Here is a 13,981-nt window from a genome sequence, read left to right on the forward strand (position 1 = left end):
TACAAAAATCTTTTCTTACAGAGAGGAGACATTTAAAAAAATCATAAATCTGATATATATCGCACACACTCATGCCTTGTTTAGGACGACAAAGCATCATATCCACATAGTGTTTTTAACACAACAACAATCCAGCTTTATTATCTGTCACATACAGGATCACACAGAGTACAACATGCAGTGAAATGTTCTTGTGTCCGTGTTGTGGACAGGCTGCAGATGTAGCCGAGCCATTCCAGGGCCTTTTGGTTTGTAGCATGAAGGGTCTAGCCAGGACCCTTACTGGATACTGGATGGGAATCGAACTTGCGACTCCCGCTCCAAGGATGTGCAGTCTTACCACTACACATCTTTTTTGTTTTTTAAACAAACATTCTGTTTGTGTGTTTTCTCAAACAGGAGACATTAAGATGTTTATGGTTTTCAGAAAACCAGCTGCAGCTATCCAGATAAAAACGGACACATGAAGATGAGGTCACTGTGAAAACACACAAACATAAAAGAAAATCATGTGCACACCTTTGATGGAGATTGATCAAAAAGTGAGCAGCCTGTTGTGCAGCATCAGCGTGTTTCCATGAATGAACCACATTCGGTGGATGTTGGCTGTGCTGGACATCAGGAAACCAGAAACAGGAACCTTATAAATGCTATTTGGCCTCCCATGAAGCTTCCAGAGAAACCTCTAAACCTTCACTTTAAAATGCTCCGCTGCATCTGAAACGTCCCCCATCACACAGGCTCCACCCACCTGGCACAAACCGAGAGATAAACCAAACCACAGCATTTTTTCAGGCATTATTTTAACCCTAAAAACCTGTTTGTGATCAACCAGGCATCACAGTTGTTTGGTGTGTGTGTGTGTGTGTGTGTGTGTGTGTGTGTGTGTGTGTGTGTGTGTGTGTGTGTGTGTGTGTGTGTGTGTGATCAGGACGTCAGCGACAGCCTGAAAAACAAGGCAACAGAAAACAGTGATTAGCACTGACCACGTGTTTGTGCAGCAGTGTGCTTGACAGCAAGGAGCCGTGACCGTCACACAAACTGTGCTATCAGCTGAAGGTTCACAGTGTGAGATGTTCAAATATGTGATAAACAGGATAAAGTGTAACACGATCCAGCTACAGTCTCACAGCCTCCCTCTGCCTCGTGTTTGTGCTAGCACAGCTTCTGTTTAGAGGCTTAGAGGTGAAAGGTCAGAGAGCGAGCTGCTGCTAATGCTAAAGCTCCCAGTTTCAGCATCGCTGCAAACAAGTTATTATAGAAGGATCACCTTCAATCTGCAGCACAAAGATGCTAATCAGCTTCATCTGCGTGTGCCAGCTGAGACTGTGTGAAGCTTCCAGGGAGATGTGTGTGAAACCCACCAGAGTGTGGACCCTCAGTCTGCCACAGCAGAGTCACAGCAGGCCTACTGTCAGCAGCAGTGTTTGTGCTGCTGTGACACGTTTGATGCGTAACATTCACTTGTAAATAAACGTGACTTCTCACAATTGCAGTTCACACCTTTGTGACTTTTTCTGCAGCACATACATTGCTAGGGTGTGGTGTTCACACCATAAATAAAGCTTCATCCACAGTGTGATGTGTGGACAGCACGCCTTTGCTCAGAGTCATATTATGAATTTGTTCACATGCAGGGTTTATGTCGTGTGAGCAATGGCCTCATGTTGATTTACTTATAGAAACATAATAAATAAATGTCATAAATAAAAGAAATACTTTACCATTTCCTAGATGGCAGCAGTATGAACCCGAGTGAGTGGGGTTAGCAGCAATACGAATCAAGTCAGATCCTTGACTGTAGTCTACTATGACCTTCATCCACTTTAACCCCACAAATTTGTGACAAAGATGTTGTTATGATCTCTCTCTCCAGCTGTGTGTCCTCCCAGTTAGTTTGGTTTGGAGTTCCTCACAGTTTAGATTTTGTATGTTGTAACTTAGCAATATTTTTGTAACTTAGTTTTGCCGTTTGGTTCCTCAGTCTTACCCGATTCACACATATGGCAGAAACAGGAAATGTGTTTGCAAAGCTGTTGCTATCTGCACGAATTCTACTTGGTATAATACAAAAAGCGACGTCACAGAGAAATCAGGGTTTATTGTGCTTTTGTTCTCTTTGCTGTTTTTCTTGTGTCCTTTTTGGATTTTTGATAGTCTGCTGCACACAGGTGAGTAGGTAAGCAGGGCCTTGTCACCTGTCTTCTTTTTACTCCTCCTGGCATCACCAAATGCCCACCTAAGCCATGATAGTGTTGATGTGTGTTAGAATTTGGGGTCCATCAAAATCAGCATCTTGGTTTTGTGTCTTTTTGAGGGTTAGACAAACAATTAGACTTGGGGCCAGATGTACTAAACTGCTCAATCTATGTCTCACGTATTGTCAAAGCTCATGCAGCTGAATTTTGTAGGTTCACCAGTAAAACGGGTGTTAGACAGCTCATGCGATCACATTGAAAACAGTGTGTGCTGTTCATGGTCCTAAAATTGTTTGATCAGCATCTATCAGAAACTTCAAAGCAAATGAAAACATCACAATGAAAAAGGAGCTGCGATGTCTTGTGCCTGTCAAGTCAAGTCTTGATCATTTTCAGGATAAGATCTGAAGTTGGTGTTGTCATCCCTTTATTTTTGTGCATACACTTCCTGTTTGTTTGATTTTTGTTTTTTGCATATTTACTTTTGGCTAAACCATTGCTTTTATTGCTATGGTTAAAATATCATTGTTTTCTGTCCACAGCCATGTCATTTGTCTTTGAAGATGATTTCTTTTGGAACAATTATTCCTATGATTACAACGAATCGAGAGAATCATTCTCTCCAGATCCAGATACCTTAGTATGTGGATATGAACCTTTGGAACCTACAGCAGTTGTGATCCTGTGCGTCATCTTCACAGTCATCTCTGTATTGGCCATATTCGGAAACCTGCTGGTAGGATGGGTGATCAGAACCAGCCAAGAAATTTTGGCTCCATCAGATGTGTACCTGTTCCAACTGACCATAGCAGATGGACTGCTGGCTTTAACGCTTCAGTTCTGTGTTGCAGCACTAACTCGAGGATGGCTCTTAGGAGACTTCCTTTGCCAACTCCTCCACATCGTCATGGATGCGAACTTCTACACCAGCATCATCTTCCTCACCTGCATTAGCATCGATCGTTACCTTGTGATTGTGCGCGCCAGGGAGACACTGAAGAGTCACCAAAAGATGTGCAGCAGGATCCTCTGCACAGTGGTGTGGGTTCTCGGTTGTGCCCTTGCTCTGCCTACTCTTTCCATTCGCTTTGACATCTCTACCGCATGGAGGCTCACGATTCAGGGGTTCATTCGTGTTTTTGGCTTTTTGGTCCCTGCGATTGTCATGATCTCCTGCTACAGCATCACTGTTTCACGGCTGCTGCTCACTCACGGTTTCCAGAGGCACCGAGCCATGCGGGTGATCGTAACCATCGTGGTTGCGTTTCTGCTCCACTGGACACCATACCAGATAACCATGGTGATAGACATACTGCTGAGGGCTGATTTGGTACAGCATGACTGTGATACGAGGAGGTCGTTAAACACAGCCTTGGTTGCAACCCACTGCCTGGCTCTGCTGCACAGCTGCATCAACCCATTCCTCTATGTTGCTGCAGAAGAAAAGCTCAGGAAGAAGATGAAGCTGCTTTTTTAGAGAAAAGACAGACGGGAAAGTATGTGACGCTCAAAATTCAGGAGGTCAACATGTCAGTAGATTGATCTGAAGGTCATAGTGATAATAATGCTATTTAAACTATGTTTCTTACTGCCGTTGTTTGTACTGATAACAAATAGCAAATATTGGGAATGATTAAATAAAGTCTCTAAATATTTCACACTTGACCTCTGACCTCACTTTTACATTTCACATCAGTCTTTCTTTCAAGTTGACCCCAAAATCTGTTATTTTTACACATACTTTAAATTTTAAAGTATGTGTAAAAAGAAGAAAGACAACGAAATGGACATACACAAAATACAACGCTATCCCCTTAAAAGTAAATGTTGCCCAGGGACTGAGCTGCCTTGGCTTAAGTTTGGGCTCCCTGAGTGCTTCTTGCTTATTACTGTCATCATCACTAGTTGTAGTTGTACAAACTATCCAGCAGATGGCAATGAAGACCAAGAAGTTGTATAGACAAATACGTGACATTAAAAAAATTGAGAAAAAACAAGATTTAAGTGTTTATCATGCAGAATTTTCAGAAACAAATAAGTCATTCGCACGCGCAGTCAACTTCCAGATAAACTTTGTTACTAGCCATTGGCTATGTTGAACCCGGCAGAGTCCCAAATGATCATTATTTGAACTTAAAGACTTGACACCTGCCCTAAATGTGTTTTCAGGCAGAGGATGAACAGAGGTACTGCATAAAGGGTCACTGTGTGATAAATCATCACACCAAGTCAATTTACTTAAATGCAGAGCTGATAATGAGCACAGCAAAGTGTACTTAAATAATTTTGTGAGTTTAATTCTTCATTGACTTTAGTTTTGTTTGTTTGTCCGATTCAATGCACACTGTTAGAAAATACTTGTAACAGGCTCTGCAGGCATTTGTTGTCAATTTTAAAGCGACGTTGATAAAATGTTGTATTAATAATTTTGATGTGTGTTTTTTCTGTTTTGTTTTTGGTATATTAATTAAAGGTTCATTTAATTAACATGTTATAGAGCAAGTTATTACATATTAAATCTAAAACCGTACCCAGATGTAGAAAATGGTGTCAGTAGAGAAAGTAGTTCTAGGAAGTAAGTGCATCGCTTTTGTTTATATGCCATGTATGTGCTTAGAGTAGAGAAGTGAAGCGGACATGAAATGTGGGCGTTAAATCATCGTTGTGTCTTTGATTTTCTTTGTTCTTTTCTTTTTGAGTAATCCAGATCAGTCTTTAGATCTGTTATATTTTGCCATTTTGATTTTGCAACTGTTTATTTGTGTATAACCTCTGTCTTTGTGTGTAATAAAATGAAGTAGGTCTATTGAAAGAACTGGTATCGTTTCTGTTTCTGTGAATTCTGATATTTCTGCATTGACTGGTCTGTACATGAGCTCCAAGTCAACAGTACATCCATGCTGTCGTGACCAAATGGCCCCAAAGTCACGTCTGTATTTGTGGTTTTATGGTCTTTATGGTAATCTTAAAGGTAGTCTGAAAAAATGCATTTAAGAAAGCTTTTAAATTATTTAGACACCTTTGCTCTGAGTCATTTTACGAGTACAGCATGAATGCAAACAATATATTCAATAAAAGTATGGGTTTAATGTACATGTACAAGCCACATGTTCAAGATCCACAAAGTTTATTTTCCAGAGCAATGTCATGGAATCCTTTTTATTCAGGAAAGTGATCGTGATTTTTTATTTTACTTTCCCCCCCAGCAAATCACCGGGCTTCGGTGTGCCTATTTGCTGCTGCTGGGTCTTATGTAGTTACAATGAATTAAATGAATAATAAATTAAATTTTATGTTCTTTATAGAATTTAATGTAATGTCTCTGGCTTGAGTAGCCAGCACTCGTAGAGATCATTAAACACCCGTTTTTAATTAGCCTGAAGGAGAACTCAAGGCTTAACACTGATAATAACTGATAGCTGCCCTGATATCGGTTATCGCTATATGAGGTTTTAGGTTTTGTCGAGCCAACTACCTCAAAGGAAGCTGGGCTGTGTTGAACTTCCTTCACAGTAGAAATATAACATAGAAAATAATGCATCTTCCAAATTTTGGGGGACGTCCATAAAAATTCACATCTAATGTAAACACAGAAATAGTAAAACATGAGCAACGATTAAGGATCAAAGTTGAAAGGAATTAAACATCATGTTATGTTGATTATGTTGAGATTGGCTGTTATGGATGTAATGCAATGAGGTGTTATTACTGACAGCTTGTTGATGCTGATTCATCTGTCAAAGTATTATTGTATAGTTTGTGTTGTTTATGTTGTTATTAATGTCCATATAGAACATGTATAATGTCTATATGTAAATTGTAATAGTAATTCATATTTTATACTATACAAGGCAAACACATATCCAGTCATTAGTTTTGTTTTTTAAACCCCAATACATAAGTGGATCAAGTATAGTGCTGCTGCTGTTAGTTGAAGAAAAACATTTCATTACTTCTGGAAAACTGATTTGTTTCCAAACCGTTCTGTTGCTGACTGACCAGGAAAAGTGGTGCTGAGAAGTGGCAAAAAGCAGGACTGATATATTGTTGTTTGACCCATGGAGAGTATAAAACACAGACATAGTCACAGTAATATCTCCCACTGGATTGGGAATCCACATTTTAAACTCTGAATTGTGGCGTTTTGGTCATCACACTGTCATGTGGTATTTTTTGAAGCCATAAGTTGCCTCATATCGATGAAAGGCTCGAGATGAAAGCAGAAAGCTCTATTCATAAACTGTATCAGTGAAACATACAGAGACACATATATATTTGTTTTAAGTAATCATCTCAATACTAGAATTTCAGTCCTGAGATGGTCTGTAAAACACAGATATTAGTAATATTAGCTTGATGAATTCAGGGTTTGTTTGGTATCCTGGATGTTCAGGTTTTTTAGTGATGATTTACAGAAGAAAAGTTGCATTTCCAGTAAACTATCAAGGGTCACGTGGGATGGGTGGGTGATCAAAAGTTACATAATATGAAAGGTCTAATTTTTATCAACAGTTTGATGCCACCCCTCATCTTGTAGTGATGATTTTTTCTGGGTAAAAAGAAAACAAAAAATGTGTTAAAACAATCTAATCAGTGGCTGAAATTACTGATGAGACAGAGTGTTCCAGATAGCTATTTTCACCTTTTTTCTAAGAAAAACACTGCAATTCTTAAAGCATCGCTGTAAATACAACTATTTATTGCCCACCAGTACAATAACACACACAGAAAGCTCTCGTGTTCATCAGCTTTTCACAGTCATTTCTGTAAATATTTGAATATTTGTGAATATTTGACAATGTTTGTAGTCTGGCCTCTCTACGCCACTGCAATGGATTTTAAAAAACAATCAAGTTTGTGATTCCAAGTGCATCTTTTATGTAAGGGGTTTAACTTAACTATTGCATTAACTCAGTGGGTTTAATATATATTTGTTTTTATTTGTATCATATTTGCTTTTATTTATTTTTTTAGCGGGGGCAGATTATTTAACTTTATATTTTACAGCTCAGTGTATATCAACCCACTAGTCACTTCATTAGGCATGGCTATTCAGCTGCCACACAGCCACACAGTTTTTCAGCCCTGTGTGGTTGTTGGTCCGGATGGTCATGTCACGCGTTTTTATCCTTGTATTTTAGCTCATTTTAATCTTTCAATCTTGCAAACATGGATGTTTTTGGAAAGATGTTATGAAATATTTTAGGGTTTCAAATGGAAATAAATTTTTGTACCAAACTCTCTGTTCTTAGATTATTTTTGAAGACTAAGACTATGGTGACACCAAAACAGACCAAACTGTTTGAAGAGTACGGCCATCACCACCATCAGAATCACCGTCACTGAAGATATAAATACTGAAGCTCAATAAAAATACTAAAATGCCTTTAGTTGATTCAGTTGCCTTAGCTCATTGTAGAGCAATCTCCAACTTTCCTCTTATTTTGGAAGAGTAGTTGTGGTAGATGAGGTCAGGATCTGGAGTGCATACTGACCACTGCTGAAGGTTACGAATGATCTAATTGCCTCTGATAATGGACTCATCTCTGTGGTTGTCCTATAAGAACTCCGAAGCTTTTATTTTGGTATTTCCGTTGATCCGTACAATAAATTTGCATATTAGCCTAAACATTTAGGTTTAACATTTAACATTTAGATTTAACATTTAACATTTAGATTTATCTTTTAACATTTAGGTTTAACATTTAACATTTAGCATTTAGATTTAACATTTAGATTTAGATTTAAATATAATATTTAGATTTAACATTTAGCATTTAGATTTAACATTTAGATTTAGATTTAAATATAATATTTAGATTTAATATTTAACATTTAGATTTAATATTTAGATTTAATATTTAACATTTGATGAAAAGTTACAAATATTTTACTAAATGTTGTAAAAAATTACTCGAAAAAATATGTTTTTGTAAGGTTTTGAGCTAAATGTGGAAAAATGTTGCCGTTAATTTCAGCATGTTTCACTTTACAAACGGCGCCCCATAAGCAGGACACATTTAACTTAGCTGGGTTAGTTTGCTTTGTTTCTCCAAATCTTAATGTGATTAGTTGTAAATTCTTTACTTTACAATTTAAAGCGCCTTGTGGTGACTGCTGTCATAAATTGTCACTATATAAATAAACGTGAATAGAATTAACAAAGTCAGAAAGTGCTTTAGCCTGAAACACCAGCCACAACGACCCCTAAGGTCCAGCTGTCAACTATGATTTAAGGGCTAATGTGTTGACGAGTTTAGTCTGACCCATAATTTATGTTGGAAGCAGTGGAACAGCAGCAGAGCTGAAGGCAGAACTGATCGATTCTGGAACGATGACTTCATTCCCCTTTGTACTGAGGCTGCCTCTTCTCCTTGAAAGCAGACAAGCCTTCCAAACGGTCTTTGGTTGGTATCACCTGGGAATAACAAGCCTCTTCTATTGCCAGACCTGTAGATAAATCCACCTCTATCCCCTGGTTAATTGCCAACTTTGCCATCCTTATTGCAATTGGGCCCTGGGGGTTAATCTCCCGTGCAAGCTCCAGAGCCCTCAAGTAGGCAGCATCTCCACTGTTATTCTGCTCCACAGAATGACTGACAAGACCCATTTGTTGCGCCTGTGTTCCATCAACCACTCGTGCAGCAAAGATGAGCTCCTTGGCAAGAGAGACGCCAATCACCCTAGGGAGACGTTGTGTACCACCTGCTCCAGGAATAATTGCAAGTTTAGTCTCAACTAGTCCCATTTTGGCAGTATTGGAGGAAATTCTGATGTCACAAGCAAGGGCCATTTCCAAGCCTCCTCCTAAGGCAGCACCATCAATTGCAGCAATTGTTGGTACTGGCAGGTTTCCTAGCTCTGTAATAAGGGCTCGTGCTTTGGATACAAATGGTCCCACTTCGCTCTGGTGCATCTTGGCCCTCTCCTTCAGATCTGCACCTGCACAAAATATACCAGGAACCAAACTACATAAAATTACACTGCGCACTTTTTTATTCTTCTTGATGTCCTCCACAGCTTCAAACATCATTTTCACAAGATTTTTGTTTATGGCATTTTTAGCTTTTGGTCGATTTATTCCAACGACGACAATACCGCTGTCTTCTCCGTCCAGGTATCTAACGTGCAGGTCATCCTTTGAGTCGGAGCTGTAGTATCGCGTAACAGCACCGTGACCATTCAGGCGAGGACAAAGCACAGACTCCGCCCCTTCCTCCACCTGACACACTGAAAGGACAACAAACACAACATGAGCTGTACAAAGTGTGATTGGTGTTCACAGAGCAGCATCATGTGACTCTTGTTCTGCACTAAATGAAGCGATGGAGTGGCGCCTCCTTCAGGCAGAGAAACAGCTCATGGAGAGAAATAATTATTAGAGCAAAAACAAGAGTGGAGCTGCAAATTAAGGCCGAGAGGAACGCTGCAGAAAACTGTTCATGTGTGAATTCATAATTTCATAGATTTCTTTGAGCACTAAAATCAGAGCTGCTTCTATTTCTAATATGACAGCTGTACATTAGAGCTAGAACACTTTTCCTCCCAAACCCAAATGTTTTGGCTGGAAATCAAATAAAAACCAAAACAGCCACAAACATCAGACATGCATCATGACATTTGACCTGTATCTACAGCACTGACCTCTGACTTTCAGCTCCACTTGTTTCTTCATCAGGATGTTTCCCTCCCTGCTGTAGACGGTGCAGGTGTAGGTGGAGTTGTCTCCGTCTGTGGGGTATTTCAGGGTCAGACTGATGTCTCCAGGTTCCAGTAAGTTTCTCTTCATCTTCGTTAGACCGTTGTATTTATCGTCCTGTTCTTCAGGTCGGTCAGAGCCGTTCTCATACACGTGGACCTTCCTGTTGTTTGCATCCTTCCACTCCACTTTAGCATCTTTAGGCAGACAAACTGTGGTTTCGCAGATCAGCTGGACAGACTCCACCCCTGAATCCACCTCCACCCAGGGGACTGAGAGGACAACAAAGCACAACATGAGCTGTAGTAACATTTTTTAATAATCATCTGATGGCCTCCTTACAGTAAACCTACCTCTGTACTGCGCCTCAGTGCTGCATTTGATACACCAGAAAGCATTGACAGTAAAGTAATTATGCTGCTGCTGTGGTTTCTGTCATATCCATCTCATAGATTCATGAGGATTCTTCCTCAGTTACAAACGTTAGTCATGGAGTTCCAAAAGGTTCTGTACTGGGACCAGTTCTATTCAAATTATAAATCTTTCTCTTATAATATAAGAAAACAATGTAAACATTTTCACTGATATGCAGATGAAACCCATCCATCCATCTTCATCCGCTTTATCCGAGGCCGGGTCACGCGGGCAGCAGCCTAAGCAAAGAGGCCCAGACCCCCCTCTCCCCAGCCACCTCCTCCAGCTTATCCGGGGGAACACCAAGGCGTTCCCAGGCCAGCCGAGAGATATAATCTCTCCAGCGTGTCCTGGGTCTGCCCCGGGGCCTCCTCCCGTTGGGACATGCCCGGAACACCTCACCCAGGAGGCGCCCAGGAGACATCCTTGTCAGATGCCCGAACCACCTCAGCTGGCTCCTTTCGATGTGGAGGAGCAGCGGCTCTACTCTGAGCCCCTCCCGGATGGCCGAACTTCTCACCCTATCTCTAAGGGAGAGGCCAGCCACCCTTCGGAGGAAGCTCATTTCCGCCGCTTTATCCGCGATCTCGTTCTTTCGGTCACTACCCACAGCTTGTGGCCATAGGTGAGGGTAGGGACGTAGATCGACCGGTAAATTGAGAGCTTCGCTTCACTCAGGTCCCTCTTCACCACGACGGACCGGTGCAGCGTCCGCATTACTGCAGCTGCAGCCCCAATCCGTCTGTCGATCTCCGGCTCCCTTCTCCCATCACTCGCGAACAAGACCCCGAGATACTTGAAATCCTCCACTTGGGGCAGGAACTCATCCCCGACCCGCAGTAGGCACTCCACCCTTTTCCGGCTGAGAACCATGGCCTCAGATTTGGAGGTGCTGATCCTCATTCCCGCTTCTTCACACTCGGCTGCGAACCGTTCCAGTGCGAGCTGGAGGCCCTCACCTGATGAAGCCAACAGAACCACATCATCTGCAAAAATCAGAGATGAGATTCTGAGGCCACCAAAGCGAAAGCCCTCCGCCACTTGGCTGCGCCTAGAAATCCTGTCCATAAAAATTATGAACAGAACCGGAGACAAAGGGCAGCCCTGGCGGAGCCCATCACGCACCGGGAACGAATCCGACTTATTGCCGGCAATGCGAACCGAACCAAGCTCTTACAACGGTTGTATAGGGATCGAATGGCCCGTAACAATGGGCCAGACACCCCATACTCCCGCAGCCTTCAGGAACTCGGGGCAGACCTCATCAACAGCTGGGTTGCAGATGAAACCCAGCTTTATTAATCTATGAGAAAAGATAAGAGTTAAACTACCAGCATGTCTTAAAGTCAACAACCTTGATGACCTCCAGTTTTTTTTTAAATTCATACATAATTGATACATAATAATTCTTCTACTCGACCATTAAAACCTGAGAAACAGGGGGATCAATGACTGATACAAAAGGAGGAACATTTACTGTCAGCACATGTTTCCATGGCTGTATCCCAATTCAGGGTCTGCAGCCTTAAAGGCCACATTTTAAGGCCGATTACGTCACATTGACGTGACGAAGGCTGTCCCAATTCAAAGGCTGCTCGAAATGCGGCCCTCAAATTTATCCTTCATTTCCCTGAACTTCAAGGATGTGGCGGTGTAGACTTCGTGGCCCAACATATCCCAGAATGCATAGCGCGGCGATGGGTGTGGATAATTTTGCCGGGAAAAAAAAAAAAACGGCGGATGAGGGGCGCCCGAAGAGTAAACTTTAAGTACTGAATATTATGTCACTTATTTATGTGCAAATGTTTAATAACGAAGAACATTAAAACATTACTGTTGGCCACATGTCGGCAAAGTTATGTGACATTAGTGACGTTTGTACTAACTTGGTTTTAAAGCCTTTGCTTTAAAATATATGCCGTTCAATAGCTGAGCTTAATCTTACAGAGAATGATCAAAGCTCATGTAGAAAGAAACAAACAAATGAACAAAAGATTTTCTCCTTCATTTCTGTCAAACAAAGCTGTATGAAACGTTTCCAGCTGTTAGTATCATGGTTGCTAGGCAACCTGGGCAGCACAACGGAGGCTAGACCGTCCCATTTTACAAGCCTCGCACTTCTGGCCTTAGCGGTCTTTGAGTACGCGGCCCTTGAGGATCGTTGAGGCTGCATACTTTAAGGCTGCAGACCCTGAATTGGGATACAGCCCATGTCAGCCTGCTGTTTACCACCACAGAAGAAGAACAGCTTGTACACATACAGCCTCTGTGTCAGATCAATGCAGTGAAGCACACACACTGTTTAGTAAAGTCGTGTTGTGGAGCTGTTTCACTGATCAATGACTGAGTCTGAAGGAGGTTTTCTGACTTCTGGAACAAACCTGGAAGTTTCTCTTCAGCTCTCTGTATCAGCTGTTTGTAATTCTCAACTCTTTCAGCTTCTGGAACAAGTTTGTGTGAGCCACAGTCAAGGAGCCACCAGAGGACACCTGCTAACCATCGGCATTATGGGTAGTGTAGGAGGAGACACTCACCTGACATGAAATAGTGACAGAAATGAAATAAAAGACCTCCAGAAACCACAAGAAGAATCAGGAGAACCAGGAGAGCTTTGGCCCAAGATGGGAACCGTTCTGTGGAGAAACACAAAGAACAACATGACCTTTGACCTCTGACTGAATGTAATGATATATTTTACTGAATATACCTCAAGCCAAGATACTTGTAGTCAACATGTGTTTTCAGCAGTAAAATAATAAAGTTTTATCTGAATGATAAAACCGAGTGATCCGAGTGTTTGTTGCTGACCTTTGACCTGCACCTGTACATCGCCCAGTTTCATGTAGCCATATCTAAGGTCTGTGACGGAGCAGGTGTAGGTGGCGCTGTCAGACAGTTGGAGGTTGGTCAGGTTCAGGCTGAGCTCTCCAGTTTCCAGAGCGTCAGTCTTCATGGATGTTCGGCCGCTGTAACGCTGGTTTTGATCTTTCAGTTCGTCTCCTTGAAGCTGACGCTGGTGGACGGTTGGAGGACTGAGGTCGGAGCGACTCCACACCACTGTGGGGTCAGTCAGAGCGAAAGTGTTATACTGACAGGGCAGGATGAACGAGTCCCCCTCATACAGCTCCACAGCTGAGGCATGCTGGGAAACTGAGGACACACAGACAGAGACTCCATGAGTCACTTTGAGGTAAAGATACACCAGGTAGATATTTGTGTTTTTCTTTCCTTTACTTTCTGTACAGTCTCTCACTTCTTATTTTTTATTTTTAGATTCTTTACTTTTTTGTGAATCTGCATGCTCCATGCATGTGTAACAGGTGTATTAAAAAGACCATTTGTATTTCACCAAAGATCCATCCTGTGGTGTTATTTTCATTTGTCAGTCTTGTTTATGGACATGCATATGTATATATATTTATTTTCTGTATTTATATTTTGGGAGCTTTTATTTTCTTTGTGTGACCTTTGACGTCCCACAGAGTCACTTCCTGTTCCGGTTACAGAGCGATTAAACACAGTTAAAGTAATTGAAGTCATTCAAATATTGTTTGTTCCTAGGGATGGGTACCGGTGTCCGGTGCCATGATGGCACCGGTTCTGACATAAACGGTAGTAACCAGACCGAAAAGCAGCGCACATTTCGGTGCTTTATTTCGGTGCTTTTTTT

General features: G+C 41.5%; 2 protein-coding genes across 6 annotated transcripts in view; one reads left to right on the forward strand and one right to left on the reverse strand.

Annotated features, from left to right (window-relative positions):
- The first annotated feature begins 2,742 nt into the window (after positions 1–2,742).
- LOC112432347 (C-X-C chemokine receptor type 2-like) lies at positions 2,743–3,710 on the forward strand. Its single transcript, XM_024800891.2, has one exon. The coding sequence runs from the start codon at positions 2,743–2,745 to the stop codon at positions 3,673–3,675; it is 933 nt and encodes a 310-aa protein (XP_024656659.2). The 3' UTR covers positions 3,676–3,710.
- Positions 3,711–8,008: 4,298 nt separating this feature from the next.
- Positions 8,009–13,981, reverse strand: part of LOC112429671 (methylglutaconyl-CoA hydratase, mitochondrial-like) — a 208,533-nt gene continuing 202,560 nt past the window's right edge. For 2 of the 5 annotated variants that reach the window (XM_076879224.1, XM_076879221.1), the window contains exons 5-6: positions 9,843–10,169; positions 8,014–9,428 (exon numbers count right to left, since the gene is read on the reverse strand). In XM_076879224.1, the coding sequence (XP_076735339.1) occupies positions 8,539–9,428; positions 9,843–10,169 (1,217 nt within the window). In that variant the 3' untranslated portion in view covers positions 8,014–8,538. Of the gene's footprint in view, positions 9,429–9,842; positions 10,170–12,845; positions 12,945–13,119; positions 13,462–13,981 lie in introns of all 5 variants that reach the window. The other 3 variants (XM_076879226.1, XM_076879229.1, XM_076879219.1) reach the window with 3 other exon arrangements.

The sequence above is a fragment of the Maylandia zebra genome, linkage group LG3, assembly GCF_041146795.1.
Source record: "Maylandia zebra isolate NMK-2024a linkage group LG3, Mzebra_GT3a, whole genome shotgun sequence".
Classification (NCBI taxonomy): Eukaryota; Metazoa; Chordata; class Actinopteri; order Cichliformes; family Cichlidae; genus Maylandia; species Maylandia zebra.